The sequence below is a fragment of the Lycorma delicatula genome, chromosome 1 (assembly GCF_047948215.1).
Source record: "Lycorma delicatula isolate Av1 chromosome 1, ASM4794821v1, whole genome shotgun sequence".
Classification (NCBI taxonomy): Eukaryota; Metazoa; Arthropoda; class Insecta; order Hemiptera; family Fulgoridae; genus Lycorma; species Lycorma delicatula.
In genome coordinates, this window is record NC_134455.1 from 195,303,104 (window position 1) to 195,318,143 (window position 15,040).

Below are 15,040 nucleotides of genomic sequence, written 5' to 3' on the forward strand. Positions count from 1 at the left end.
GACCGACTTCAATGATTTATTTTATTTTATTTTATAAAAAAAACTCATCTGGTGATTCGGATTATATATTTTTCTGTAGATAACGTAAGTGGAAGCAATTTTAAATGAAAAATTACTTTGTCTACAGAGACGATTTAAAGATAAACCACATTTTTTATTACCGTTGTTCAGAATAAGAATGTTATAGCGAAATATACAGACTGATGACATTCTGATAAATACAGACTGATGTTCAAAGTATTTTCTGATAAATTATTGGAAAAACTTTGGATATATTACATACTTCCGCATTGCAGGTTTAATTCCGCTCGATAGCAATCTCCTTATCTACGTAGTTTTTTCGTGCTCCTTTTCTTATTTTTATGAAGATGCTGGTTTCTCGTCTTTGCATTTCGTATGTAAAACGTCTATATGGGTACGAGTTTCTACACAACATTTTTATACTTATAAAAATAGCACTAAAAACTAAAATTAATGTTTTTTAAATTCTTTGAATTTTGACTTTTGAAGTCTGAGCCAAGTGAAAGGTTGTGAGTTAAATAAACTTTGTAATTTACCGCTCAGTTCTGAAAATTCAAACTTAAATTAGAGTTGAAGAAGAATACTTTTTTAGTGTAAAATGTACTTTACCATTTTAGATTTCGTACTTCATGAATTCTTAAAGTTTAAAAAAGAAAAACAAAAATTTAGCGTAAGAAGTTACTCAAAGAAATAAGACTTTCGTCTTATTCTATACATTTTCTGACTACTATTACAATTAGTTTTGATGTTTTGCTTAAGTTACTGTACTTTAAACTTTAAAAAAACGTGTTTTTTGTCACCAAATCTTTCTGTTTTATGTTGGATATAATAAAATCTACGGAAGGTACAGATCTGGAACATATTTTATTAGATTTCTCTGGTACAAAAACACAAGAAACTCTCAAATTTACTCTTAAAATAATGCCTTAATGCCTTAAAATATCAGTATGACCTCATTTAACTGAGGGAACTGAATCCGGCCAAACTTTTTTCACTAACCGTAACTCGATGACAAAGCGTTTTCGAACATAAGTTTGTATGAACGTTTTTCTTTATTCCAAACTCTAAAATTGGTTCCTACATCATTTTCTTTTCCACCTGAATCACTCACTCCCTCTCTCTCTCTCTCTCTCTCTCTCTCTCTCTCTATATATATATATATATATATATATATATTTACATACAAAGTGATTCCAATTTCCACGGTCATCTCTCGGGAGATGATTCTGTAGCCAAAAATAATAAAAAAAGTTCATATAAACATAGGTCAGAAAACCGTTCGTTCGTGAGTTTCGGCTCGCGAAACATTTAGCCCTGCTTTCTGCTCCCTCTGTGAAATTAAACCGTACTAAAATTCTTGGGGTACGAATTGATGGGTAAATTTGGAGATTCCTTATGGTTTTTTATCTAAGATGTCGAATAAAAGTGGTTTTAGATCACTATTTTACTTAGATTTTAAGAAAAACGGAGTAAAACACGAAAATGTTTTGTCGAAAAATATATATACTTTTTACTTACTTGTGCGAAGTAAAGGAAGTATTTTTGAAAAATTTCGGTACTCAGATTTCAACGGAAATATTCATTTTGACCATCCCTGAATACATTTTGACTAGTTTCGGTGTGACGTATGTACGTACTTACGTACGTTTGGATTTAACTCGGATAACTCAAATCTATTAGCCATAGAATGTTGAAATTTTGGTTTTAGGACTGTTGTAACATCTAGTTGCTCAACTCTTTTTTTGACTGCAATTGACTGAACCAAAAGTGTCTAAAAAGCCCAAAATCCATTTTTTTTTTTAATTTTGGACTTCTTCTTAACTGCAGTAATAAGCGCTCATTGAGAGCGTTTCAATGATAAAGCATAAGTAGTACTTATTTTCACTGGTTCCAGTTATAGTGAAATAAAATTATAATTAATAAAATATTTGGATTTTTCAAGGGGATGGCACATCGGTTCTAATCAGACTTCATCTCCTTTTTTTTTAACTTTTTTTTTTAATTTAAATATATTGATTTGTTAGTAATTATTAACCTCTGGTTATAAAAAGATTTTTACCCTAAATAATATTCAACTAACAAAAAAAAAAAAATTATATATATATGAAAAGATATCAGAAGTTATTAATGAAATAAAATTTTATGTATATTTCATTTTTTAAAAATCTGTATATGTAATTCAATAGATGTACAAGGAAGTCATGTGGTCCACATCACACTTTTTAGGTTTGGTATAAAATAACTTTGTTAATTTACCAATAAACAATTAAAGATTTCTAGTTAACTTTGTAGAGAAATTAATTCTGAGAAAATTTATGTAAATAACGTCTGTTAAAATTAAACACAAATTTGTGAAGTTCTAATTTAATTAGAAACAAAACAGACAAACTGGATTGGAAAACTGATACAATTTAAACTGAACTCCTTTACAAATATGCAATTATATTATTTTCAAGCTTAGTATACAAAAAAAAAAAAAAAAAAATAGAAAAAGAGAACAACAAAGTTAATAGTAAATAAATACGTTTGTATTTCTCCTTTTTTATTCCATTTATTTTATTTTATTTCCATTTATTTGTAAACAAAACATGATACATTGCACTGTCTCTGTTAAATAAAAATCTATTCAACAGTTTTAGCTGCAAATGTATAAAGATAAATGTGAATATATTCTTTAAAGTATACGGGTTTAAGTCATTGATTTCTCTGAGAGAAATTGCAAACTAAAATGTAAAGCAAATACAGTACACTTAAACAATCTAGAAAAGTATTAAAAAAATAAATCTGTAATACTTTTCGCCTTAACCACGTTAAAGGTAATTAAACGCAGATAACTGTGAGGCTAATTAAATAATACTTCGATGTTTGAAAAAATAATCGTTTCGATATATAACGGCAATAAATGGAGTTTCAGTTACGTTAAATATTTCACAGCGTCCTTGACTTTGACCACTGACATACGGACGATTTTTACTATGTAGAAGATCGGAGGAAAAGTTTTATTACATTTTAGGAGGGCCAGGGTAGAAGCGTGGGGTTGACATTGAAGACGCGCGTATATATAGAACATTGTCTCTTGTTCCTTCACTTCTAGCGTAGATCACAGCCCGGGATCGTTTCTACAATGACGTCTAAGGTAACCCATTAAATCGAATACATTTTTTTTGTAACATTATACACCGCATTAAAATTCCTTAAATAAAATATCAAAAATATATAGCATGTTATTCGGTATTAGTAGCTTAAAAAACAGTTCAATTTACTACTTAATTTTATTCGTTGCAACACACTATCGTAATGATGAAATGTATTTTTTCATCGTAAATTAAAAATATTTTTTTCTGTCTAGAGCTAATATTTATACAATCAATATCGTGTAAAATGGGTATTTTTACTATTATAACTTTAATCCGAAAATTTTTTTTTTTTATTAAATAGTAAACTTATGTTAATTTCTTTAAATATTTTCATATTCTCATTTCTATTAATATATATAAATCTTATATATAATATCGTACAACAAATGGATTAAACTAACACGTTAAAATTTGTTATAATTCAAATATTTTTTTTCGGGCCTAATATTTTAAAAATAACGAACGTTATAAGATTAAGGATATGTAAGGACTAATCGTAATTATAAAATAAAAACATATATTTTTTACTATCTAATCATTGACATCTATTTAAGTGTTAATGTAAGAAATGTATTCGTGCTGAAAGACAAAGAAAGTTTGTTTTCTAAAATTTATAATTTTCACCTACTAGGTTTTCAAATTTATTTTCTATTATTTTTCATACTTTATAAACGTAAATAATATCTTATAAAATTTAAAGTAATAATAATAATAGTACAAGATATTTTATAATTTTTCATACAAAAATATTAAAAAAAAGAATGAAGTAAAAATGTCATAGCTAACATATTCACGTTTAGTTAATATTATTTATAATAATCATTCATATCTTGTTTAAAATTAATGTATGCGTGTTTTGTGGGCGTTAGAATAAGTATAGGTGGGTGGTAGAAGTATAATGACATCCATATATGAATACATACCGCTTATTTATGTGTAGCATGTTTTAGAATAACCTTTATGTTTATTTTAATATGCACGAACGTACGTTATGGTAGATGTAATACAATATGTTTCAACAGATTTATTCTAAGGAGGAAAACGTTAATTTAATAAAATATATTTTTATTTTTTTATAAAGCGATAAGAAAACACCGAATAAATTTTATAGTGATGCTATAAAATTTTTTTATAGATATGAAATAAAAGAAAATACTTAATTGTGCTTTAATTGTATTATTATATTTAAAAATATTATTATTACTCTTTTTTATTAAAACGTTTTCAATAGCAAAACTCTTGTTTATTTAAAATTTAGGCGGCAATTCCATAATCACAAGGTCTTGGCATAAAGCTGATTGATTGTAGCGTAAACTATTCATTTAGCCTTCACTATATTAACTGAATGAAGTAGAATAATTCAGTAGAATTTATAATTAAATTTAAGAATACTTTATACTCATATAATGTCGTAGAACAAATGCAAATAAACTAGCTCTTTAAAATTCGTTTTTAAATCAAACATCTTTTTTTGTACATAATATTTTGAAAGTAATGAACGTTATGAGATAACGTTCATTATCACACATCATCACATCCTTCATGGAAAGGATGTGTAAGAACTAAACGTAATTATAAAAAATACAATTTTTTTTTATTATCTTATCTTTGACATCTATGTAAGTGTTTATGTAAGAAATTTTTTGTGCTGAAATACATAGAAAATTTGTTTTCTACAATTCATAATTTCCAACTACAAATTTTTTGAATTTATTTTCTGTTATTTTTCATACTTTATAAATTTATGATTACTTTACTTTATAATTACTTTATTTTACTTTATAATTTATGATTTTTATGAACAAAATTTCTATCAAAATGAGATAACACTTGAGTTATGGGTATAAAATAACCCTCGCATACAAGTTTATTTGAAAAGTTCCTGTGCAAGAAACGAATGAATAAAATTATTTAAAAATCTTTAAATCTTATCAATTATATCACTGGAAAGGAGCCTTCTTGTAAATTTTGTTGTAAGTTTAGTAGAATGGATTAAAAAATATTAGCTTAATGAAATGATATACTCGGATCTAAACACCTTAGAGGAAAAAATATAAGGCCTGTAACCTATAATAATTATACTCTAATAATTACTTTGAGGAATATTGCTTGATATGATTCACTCTTGACGAGTTTATTATTCAATAAGTCATATCAAAATTATTTATAAATCAACCTATATGTATGTTTTAGTAAGAAGTCTCATTTACAAATCTTAACGTTATTATTTGTTCGATATTAGTATTTTCTTTTAACGTTCCCTTAAAGTACAATTTAAATCCTGTGGAGAGTTAATGATCTGTAATTCTTGGTGAACATTTAATTCAAATATATTAAAGAAAAATGTCTATTTGAAAATGAGCTGAATTTATGTTTCCAAATAAAGCATTAACTTGAAACGTTATAAATTTAATTTTGGAATAAAACGTTTTTAATTTTAACTTAACTATAGTTTTAATTTAATTAACGGGGTCGCTCAGACATACACAATACATATAGAAAGAAAAACATTAATACAGACGTAGAAAAACATCTAAACCGCTCTACGTAAATAGGAATTAAACCGAATTTGGGATAATGAAGTTATACGATGCTGCAATCTATCGTCAAATGGAGTATCTACCAGGGAAGTGTTCCTTTTATTAGTCTTAAAATTAAAAATATATTGGAATCTTTATTCGTGCCTCGCCTTTCTGCTTACTTTACGATTTCCTTTTAGCAAATCTAATCAATTACTGAGATAGATTTTCATAACTAATACATCTTTATAATCTAAATATATGACAAATTTTAGAATTTGGTATTAACATTACATATTTTTTTGACTTATCGCACAAGATGGCAGCAGCAGCGTGTTTTATACTTTTTTAATCGTGGTGTAAGTATCATAAAAAACAGAATTTTTTCGTCAAGTTATGTACGGGCTAATTATATATATAGCGAATTGAAATACATGTCTAAGCCAAGCGATTGTAGTAATCAATTCAAGAAATTATATTTTTGTTTTTATTTAATATAAAAAAAAACTCTCCATAAATTCTGTATTTTAATATATTATCTCACCATTAAGTCACATAATAAGAATAACATATATATGACACAGTTGGTAAAAACTCTGAATCTTAAATAATAATGTATTTGTTATGTTTTGTTCTAATATATCAGCGATAGTTAATGTAGAAAAAATATTAATAGGAATGATTAGTTAACTTCATTCTATTGTTTAAAATATATTAAGAAAGGAAAACCGCGATCTATATATTTCCAAATTGAATATTTGTACTGAAACTTACCTATTATTTTATTGCTTATATACTTAAAGCCTGTTCACACTGTAATAAACAGATATATAGGCAGTACTTAAGCTACACAAATATCCTAATTATGTTATTTAAGCGCTGAAATTCTCTTTCTGGAAGCTAATTTCAGAGCAGTAAACAATTATTTGTGTCACTATTAATAATTAAAAATAGGAGCGAATCTATTTACGAGAAATAAAAAAATAAATAAACAGCATCACTTAACGTGAGCTGTAAATGCAAGTCTTTTTAAAATACGTTAAAAGGCATTTATTTTAATTATGATAGTTGTAAGAAGGCTATACGTATAAGAAAAAGAAATCTTGCTCAGCATTGTGTTAAGTTTGTTGCTTGGATATACTGAAATATTAAAAAGATATATTTATTTATCCGAGGAATTATCATCTAACTTAGTTATGTGTCATCCTTAAGTTGTTCAGTTGTTCGTAGTTTGAAAATTGTTGTAGTTAGAAAAATGTTCTGTTATTTGAAATTATGTGCATGTTATCTTCAAAGATTTTTCTACAGCAATTTTTTTTAACGGTAACTTAGTAAAATATTTTCTTTGAAAATGAAATAGTCCGTTGTGTTCGCAATGTAAAGTTTTCTTCACTTACATCAAATTGTCAAGACCAAACGTTAATTAACCTGTATAAAATTTGAATTTAAAATCTATACCGTAGTTAGAAGATAGAAATAAATAAATTACGCTGATTTGATATCAAGTTGGTAGGGCCATTTAAAATGAAGTTATCGCAATTAAACTGCTACAGGAATTATCCTTTTTAACTGTAAATGAATCATATATTTTTATAGGCATTATTATTATTAAAATATTATATTTTAAGCATATTGAGGATTCGGTAACATGATGTGAGAAAACAAAAGATTTCTGTCTAATTAGATCTCGATGTTAGCATTCTTATCATTTAAATTAATATTACTATCTTGGGACAAAATAAAAGTACTTGATTTATTTTTTGCTTGTAGTTAATTTAGAAAAAAATAGCTAAATGATTGCCGCTGCTAAAGAGCAAAGCTCAGGTTATTTTTGTTTATATCAGATCTTGAGATATGAGTTTTAAGTTGGTTACTGTAAACGGTCTCTTATCTTGACGTTATTCAGCGGATCTTTACATGATAAAATAAACTAAATGTTCCATTTTAAGCTATAAGACTGTGAATTCTGGCGGAAGATAGAAGTTCTATAACTATATTGTAATTAGTTATTTTAAAAGTTCTCAACGACTTAATTTGTTTAAAAAAATTTAAACTACAATAAATGTTTTAGTTTTATTTTAATTTACGGTTGAATAATTTAATTTACGAATTTACAAAGCGGGTCCGCCAACATGATATCCACCTCAGTTAACTGTCATTTTTAACTGACGTTAATTGTGGATTAGAAAATAACTAACTATTTGTTTTTTCTTTATTGGATTTATTATTAAGACTAGTTCTTTCCCTCTTTTCGTGGAGCGTCTGACACCTTACTGAAATGGAGAAACGAAACTACTCTCTACAACAATATAATAATTTGCGTAAGTAAAGAAATTATGATATTATTAATAAATTATTACGCATACCTATAAACTGAGATATAATGATTTTCCACTTCCTTACTGTTAGTTCAATCCCGTAAAAATATAAAGTAAACATTTCATATTCGATATGAATAAAACCTATGCGTTTCTTTACCACACCATCAGGTTAATTTAATAAAGTCATCAAAAATGACGAAGAAAACTTCAACATATATAAATAATTGGATGACTTTATGAAAAGAATATTGCTTAACAAAAAATTAAAAATCTATAAAATTATTGAATTTTGTTACATATTTCAGAAATTAATCCAATAATGAAATAATTAATTATTTATTTAATTAAACAATCTGTCTACGTTTTTAGAATTCAAATAACATTAACTCGTTTTGAAAACTTTTCATTTAATTTTAATGTTCTAATAAACTCTCAAAATATGTTTATTCTCCATATTTTTTTAAAATTTTTATAGAATAAGTATGAAGATACAGACGTGAAGAGATATTTATCATTTATTTATTTTTAAAAATGAACCTGATAATGCCATTCATAAACTGTGAATGTTTAAACTTCAAAAAGCTAAAAAAAAAGAAGTACATTAAGGTGTCTTAATCGTTTTATTTATCAATTAAAAGTGTATTGAGATATTTAAATCCGTTTCTAAGCTGAAAATTATGGCCGATGGATACACAAGGACTAATGTACTCCCGAATGCTAATGCATTCGCAAACAGGGCTGTTTGGTTTTCCTTTCTACTCAAAAATAATAATTAAAATCTTTTAAATTTATCATTACAAAGTAAAGACGTGTGGTAGAGCAAAATTTTATTTTTTAACTTCAAGGTTGGATATTGTAATATATAATTTTCTATAAAGAACATTTTAAATAATTGTTTTCATAAAGTTTTTATTAATTGTTGAACTACAATAATAATTCGATTAATCGTAACGTGTAGATTATTTGTACAGTTTTCTTGCGAAAAAAAAATTAACGTTTATTATATTAATACAAGTAATAATAATATATTGATAATAATATTAGTTATAATAACAATGAGTATTAACTCCAATTTTTAATTAATTTTTCAAGTAGTTCACCTCCCTGTTAATGTTTCATTTTCAATTTCCTGTATAATAATTGTCTTTCGAAGGAGATATTTTACTATTACTTGAATGCATATTTTTACATTTTGTTTGCCTTCTGTTTTAAAGAAATTCGTTATTATAGTATTTTGAAAAATTGTTATATCTGTCCCTGACACCAGCAACGAAGTAGTAAAAACATTATCGTTCTTGTATCAGTAAGGAAATAAATAAAACTAATTTTATAAAAAAATTAAGCAAACGTGATGGTTATTCCATAACTTTTTTGCCGAAATTTTAAGGAATGCGAATAGAATCTGTATTAATTTTTAAACAACGCGGTGATAACAGTGCCTTATAGCGGGTTAGTGTACAATTCAGAACTGGACTGCTAACAACTGATATGTAGCAAACAATATTTTAGTAAAGACTACTGACCTAATAAAATATATTACATAATTTCACCTACGATTAAAGTTAGGAATTTAAATAAATATTCAGGAACAACATAGGCTTTATAGTAACACTAAAATAACTTTGAAAGAATAATTTATAATTTACTATTGTAGTTTTTGTTTAAAAAAATCAACATAAGACATCAAAGGGCAAGAAGGATATCAAAGGATCATTGTGGTCTCATTTGTAGGGCTCAATATCACGTGCATTTCGTTGGGTTTGGCATTCTGATAGACAAAATATATTCAGTTCAGAATGAAATGAAACGAGAAATTACTTCACTTCATTTTTGTAACTACCTCTGGGATGAGATGCTTGTTATTAATGAGAATACGATTGCCGGGAATAACTGGTATAGCACATCAGATCATCTATCAAACTGGAAGTTCATTAATTATTATAATTGTTATGGTAGTAAAAAATAAGCCTTTTCTGCCACGTTTGCAGAAATAGTTACAGTTTCATACATTCTACTAGTTATTTCATATTACTTTCAAAATAAGAATAATAGTTTCATGAATTTAGTTAATAATTATGTAACAGCTAGAAAAAATTCAAATGTAGAACATAAGTGTAAAAATGAAAAATTGGAAATAAAATTGTTAGTTGTATCAAGTAAACCGTGGTTAATAGCAGCCGGAATTTAGATTCTATGCAAAAAGTTTAGATTACTAACGCTGAAAACAAACTTTTTTATTCATAAAATTGCAGATTTCCGAATAAATAATGGTCTGAATAAACCACATGCTACAAGCCATCTTGATTTTTAAAGGTTAAGATGGATTATTAATAATTATAATTAAAAATGTTTTAAGGCAGCGTACAATTTCTACGTACCGTCTGAGGTTCTCAGAATCTGTAGGAAATTACATTACTATATCCTATTTAATCGCTACATTAGTAAAAACGATAAGTAAGTTACATTAGAAATTATTCTTTCAAAGTTATTTTTGTGTTACTATAAAATCTATGTTGTATAAGTAATAAAGAAAAAGAATTAAAATGTAACATTCAAGATCAACTCATAGAAGGTCATCAGTATTTGTCAGTTGTGAGTTAACAATAAAACACGTACGCAAACTACCCCGCACAAGTCAACAAAACGTACAGGAGATAATAATTAATTGAATTTATTTATTTTTTTTAAACAATGAATTTGAAAAACCGCTCTTAAATTAATCTCTCATGTTCAGAAAGCGGATGCATTTCTTTGAATCATGTTTTGGATTTTCTATAAGCTAAATTATGTTGTTTAGAGCGCTATAACATAAATGTTGATGACATGGATTCTAATGTAAGATCAAGGTCTAACCTGAACAAGGTCTTGGCGTATTGCCAGACAAAAAAACACACCCGCAAATTTTAATAACAATTATTACTCGACTTCTATAAATATATAAACAAAAACTGAAACCAGTTCAGTAACTAATTTAAAAAAGATTAGCGATTATAAAAGTTATCTTTTATCTTATTACGATAACATTATTTTAGTTTTTATCGTAGAAATTAGTTTAAATGCTTTAATATAAAATATTCTCAAACCGTTTTTTGTGAATTTAGTTATAATCAAACGAAACTGAAAAACATCGTATATTGTCATTTATTAATGTAATTCAGCATGAAGAATAATTTTACGTAAAGAGATGAAGAGATGTTAAGTTTTCATTCCGTTGTTTTAAACAATTAAATTTTTACTATTCTGTAACCGGTCTCTTTCCATTTTTCTCCGTATTCCTTTTTATATAATAAAATCAATAGACTTTAAGTACTGTGTATAACATTTAATTGTGGGTTAAAGAGTTAATATAGTTAACTCAGTTGTTCAATAAACGTGTACGTGTAGCTCGGACACGCGCACGGACACAACCATATTTGCACTGATTTATCCATACATAATTCATATATTTCTTTGTTAAGAGACCATGTCACTTACAAACATACATTGCATCCTGTTTTTAAGATTATAAAAAAATAAATAATAATAAAAAATTAACACTTTTATCTTGAATTTCTTTTTTGATGGGGATATAAGTAGATTGTTATAAATACTGATAAATAAAAACTAAAACCGGTTCAGGAATTATTTAAAAAGAGATTAATAATTGTAATAAGATACAATTATTATACTCCTACAAACCTGTAATAACTTTTTTACGTTCCGCTCACAGTTGTATCGTAACATTTGCCTGAGAAAAAAATCTCAGAATCGGAGGAAAAGTAACAGTAAATTACTTTTATTTTTTCTCGATTTAATTTCATATCTCCATTAATTAGTTATACATTAGATCCACTTAGTTCTGACGAAGTTCTTTCTCTGTAACTTATCTGGTATTAGGAAAATGTAGTAGAGGCAGATTCCGTTTCATGATGAAGGAGTAACAAATGTATCCGGAGTGTAATCACGGCCACTTCACCGGAAGTGAATCGGTACGTGGTAGATAAATAGGATAATAATATTCTTTTTAATAGTATTTAGTTTTCCAAGCGGTAAGTCTCAGGGAAAAGTAACTACTGGTTTCTTAACAATAATTTAGCTGTATTTTTAATTCGAAATAATATTTGGTAAGCGAAAGTTTAGATATAAGTAAATACAAATTACAGAATTTCATAAAGGAATAAAGCGTTAATTATAAAATAATAAAAAATTACGATTTTTAGTTAATTTTTATTTATTAATATTTATAATATAATAAAGTAAAGGCGCTAAACTGAAAAGATTCTAAGGTTTTCCAAGTCTTTTAAATTTCATACCTATCTTCGAGTTTATCGATTTTCCCGTTTTCTTGGCACGATTATAAATTTATTTTGGTTTATATTTCCTAGTTTCCACCCTATCTCATTAATAAAAAAAAAAAAAAAAAAAAATTTCTTAACAATTTTTAATGGTGTTTTATCGGAAGTTCCGAAAATTATATTATCAGCTCATTGTTTTAGATTGACTATAATATTAGAAATTAGTTTCTGATTAAAAAAAAAGTGTGATATATTTTAATATATATATATATATATATATATATATATATATATATATATATATATATATATATATATATATATATATATATATATAAATAACATGCTTATCGCTAAGTGATTATTGACAAAGTTTATGCATAAATATAGTTTTCACTCATTTATATTAATTATTTATTCTATAAATATTCTTTATTCTTTCAGATTTTGATTCTTGCTTTGCTGGTATGTGCGGCCTTGTGTCAGGAAGAGGAAGACGACGGTTCGTACAACCCAGAGAAATACGAGAAACCATATGAAAACTTAGTCGATGACGTTCCAGCGCCGGTAGAACCATCATCCGTAAATCAGGTTCCTGTAGGATTTCAGCAAACGCAGCCCGTTCAACAGTCGGTCCAACCGCAGCAGCCTCCGACCTTCTTTCAACAGCCACAGCCACAGCCGCAGCCACAACCGCAATTTCAACAACCGCAGAATTTACCTCAGATTCAACAACCGCAAGTTCCTTCTCAAAATCCTTTTCCAAACAACCCCTTTTTTCAACGGCTACAGAACCCTGTGAACCAACCCCCAGCACCTTCATTTCAACAGGAAAATTCAGTGCCGCAAAACGTTCCTACATTTCAGCAAGCGAGTCCCTTATTTCAACCGCAACAGTCACAGGGTTTTTCTTCCTCCTTTAGACAACCGGCACCTGTAAATCAGCTTCAGGAAGAAGGACAACCGATAGCTAGTACAAATTATCAGACCGGTGACGGGCAGCAGCGCACTGAAACCGTAGATAACGAAGGAAATGTACAAGGGCAATATAGCTACGTAGATCCTAACGGAAAAACAATAACCGTCCGATATTCTGCCGGCAAGGACGGATTTAAAGTCGAGGGAGATAATATTCCTACGTCTCCTGGACAGCAATCTGATCAACCGCAACAGCAGTCCCCACCTCAACTCCCACAACCGTCATTGAACATTCCTCAACAGTTCGATACGATTCGCCCTGAGTTTAATCCTCAACAAAGTTTCAATAATCCTTCAGCTCAGCAATTTTTTAATTCTCCCCGACAACGTTCTCAGTTCGATAATTTTCGGCCGCAATTTCAATTTAACCCACGTCCGAGAAATAATCCTCAACCGTCGCAGTTTAACCAAGTTCCAGCGCCAAGAACACCTTTTGACTTCCAAGGTGACGGAGGATATGAACTTCAATCAAGCTTCCAGTAATTATTTATACAGTCCGTACTAATGAAAAAATGTGATTTATTATCTTTAGACTGAATCATGATTGTAAATACTGTTGGTGAAGTAAAATAAAAACCACATTGGTTTTATTATTATTATAAATTTCTTACTGAAGAGTAATGCTTGCGTGTACCTTAATTTATATGTGATCATAATACTTAGTTATATTTATTAATGAAGTTGAAGATACTGAACTTAATTAAATAAACTTAAAGAATAGTAACAGTTGTAGCTTATACTTGTTTTTATATAGTATTGTAAACAATATTTTATATTTTGTAACTGCTAAAACTTGGAAATGCAAGAATATTTTGTAATTTTGTCTTTTTTTTGTAATTCCTTATCTACGGTAATTATAAGAGTATACAAATTTAAATAATTATACAATTGTTTTATTGTATAATTGTAATTATTGTTTTATTCTCTTTCAATTTTTTTTTGGTATCTTTTTCTCTTATCATTTTACAAAACCTTCTAACATTTTTTGGTACGTCAGGAGTTTTAGTCGACATTCTTAAAAAAGAAATTACTTGGAATTTCTTCTAAATTGGCAAAAAATTTATTCTCTTTGTAGTGTTTTGTAAGTACTGTTGATTATCATTATAATTGTGATTTATTTTCTTTTATCCATGTTAAATTCGGTTATTTATATTAATTTCTAAATAGATACTGAGAAATGAGTAATTTTATAGAAACGAATGATTGCTTAAAAATCTAAACGGCCATCTAGTTTTAGAAGTGCATTAATGTTTTTTAATCTTTTTCGGTTTTCAAATTTTCCATAATGTTGGTTAATCTAAATATTTAATGACAAGTAGGCGTTCAGTTGCGCTCATAGTTCTGTAAGCTCATAGTGATACTGTAGTGTGCATGAATAATATCACTATTATTGTAATAACATATATGTACGGAGATAGTACGTGCATATTACATTAACCTTTCCTCGGTAAGTTTTAACTTTAGCGAAATATTTTAGTTCTCTACTTGCCAAGGTAGTTTTTTTTTTATTAATTCGAAGCGCTTACATTAACAAGTAATTTTTACCTTATTGACATATGATTCCAGTTTTGTTAATAAGATAAAAAATATACTGTGGCAGATATCACAACTTCTCTCTTTCAGAACTTATGGATTGTTACATTTATTTCTAACAATGTAAATGATTCATTCGGTTTTCCACAACATAATGGCTGAAAAGTTATCAGAAAAAGCCTATTAAAAATAAAAAACAACTTAATTAAAAAAAACATATATTTTTTTAACTTTTGGTTACACATGGGTTTTTGGTG

The 15,040-nt window shown here is 27.4% G+C and overlaps 1 protein-coding gene across 1 annotated transcript; it reads left to right on the top strand.

Annotated features, from left to right (window-relative positions):
* The first annotated feature begins 3,036 nt into the window (after positions 1 to 3,036).
* Positions 3,037 to 14,062, top strand: LOC142326837 (uncharacterized). The gene is made up of 2 exons (XM_075369572.1): positions 3,037 to 3,157; positions 12,717 to 14,062. Exons 1-2 carry the CDS (start codon positions 3,146 to 3,148, stop codon positions 13,731 to 13,733), a joined length of 1,029 nt encoding a protein of 342 aa, XP_075225687.1. The 5' UTR covers positions 3,037 to 3,145; the 3' UTR covers positions 13,734 to 14,062.
* Positions 14,063 to 15,040: the final 978 nt, after the last annotated feature.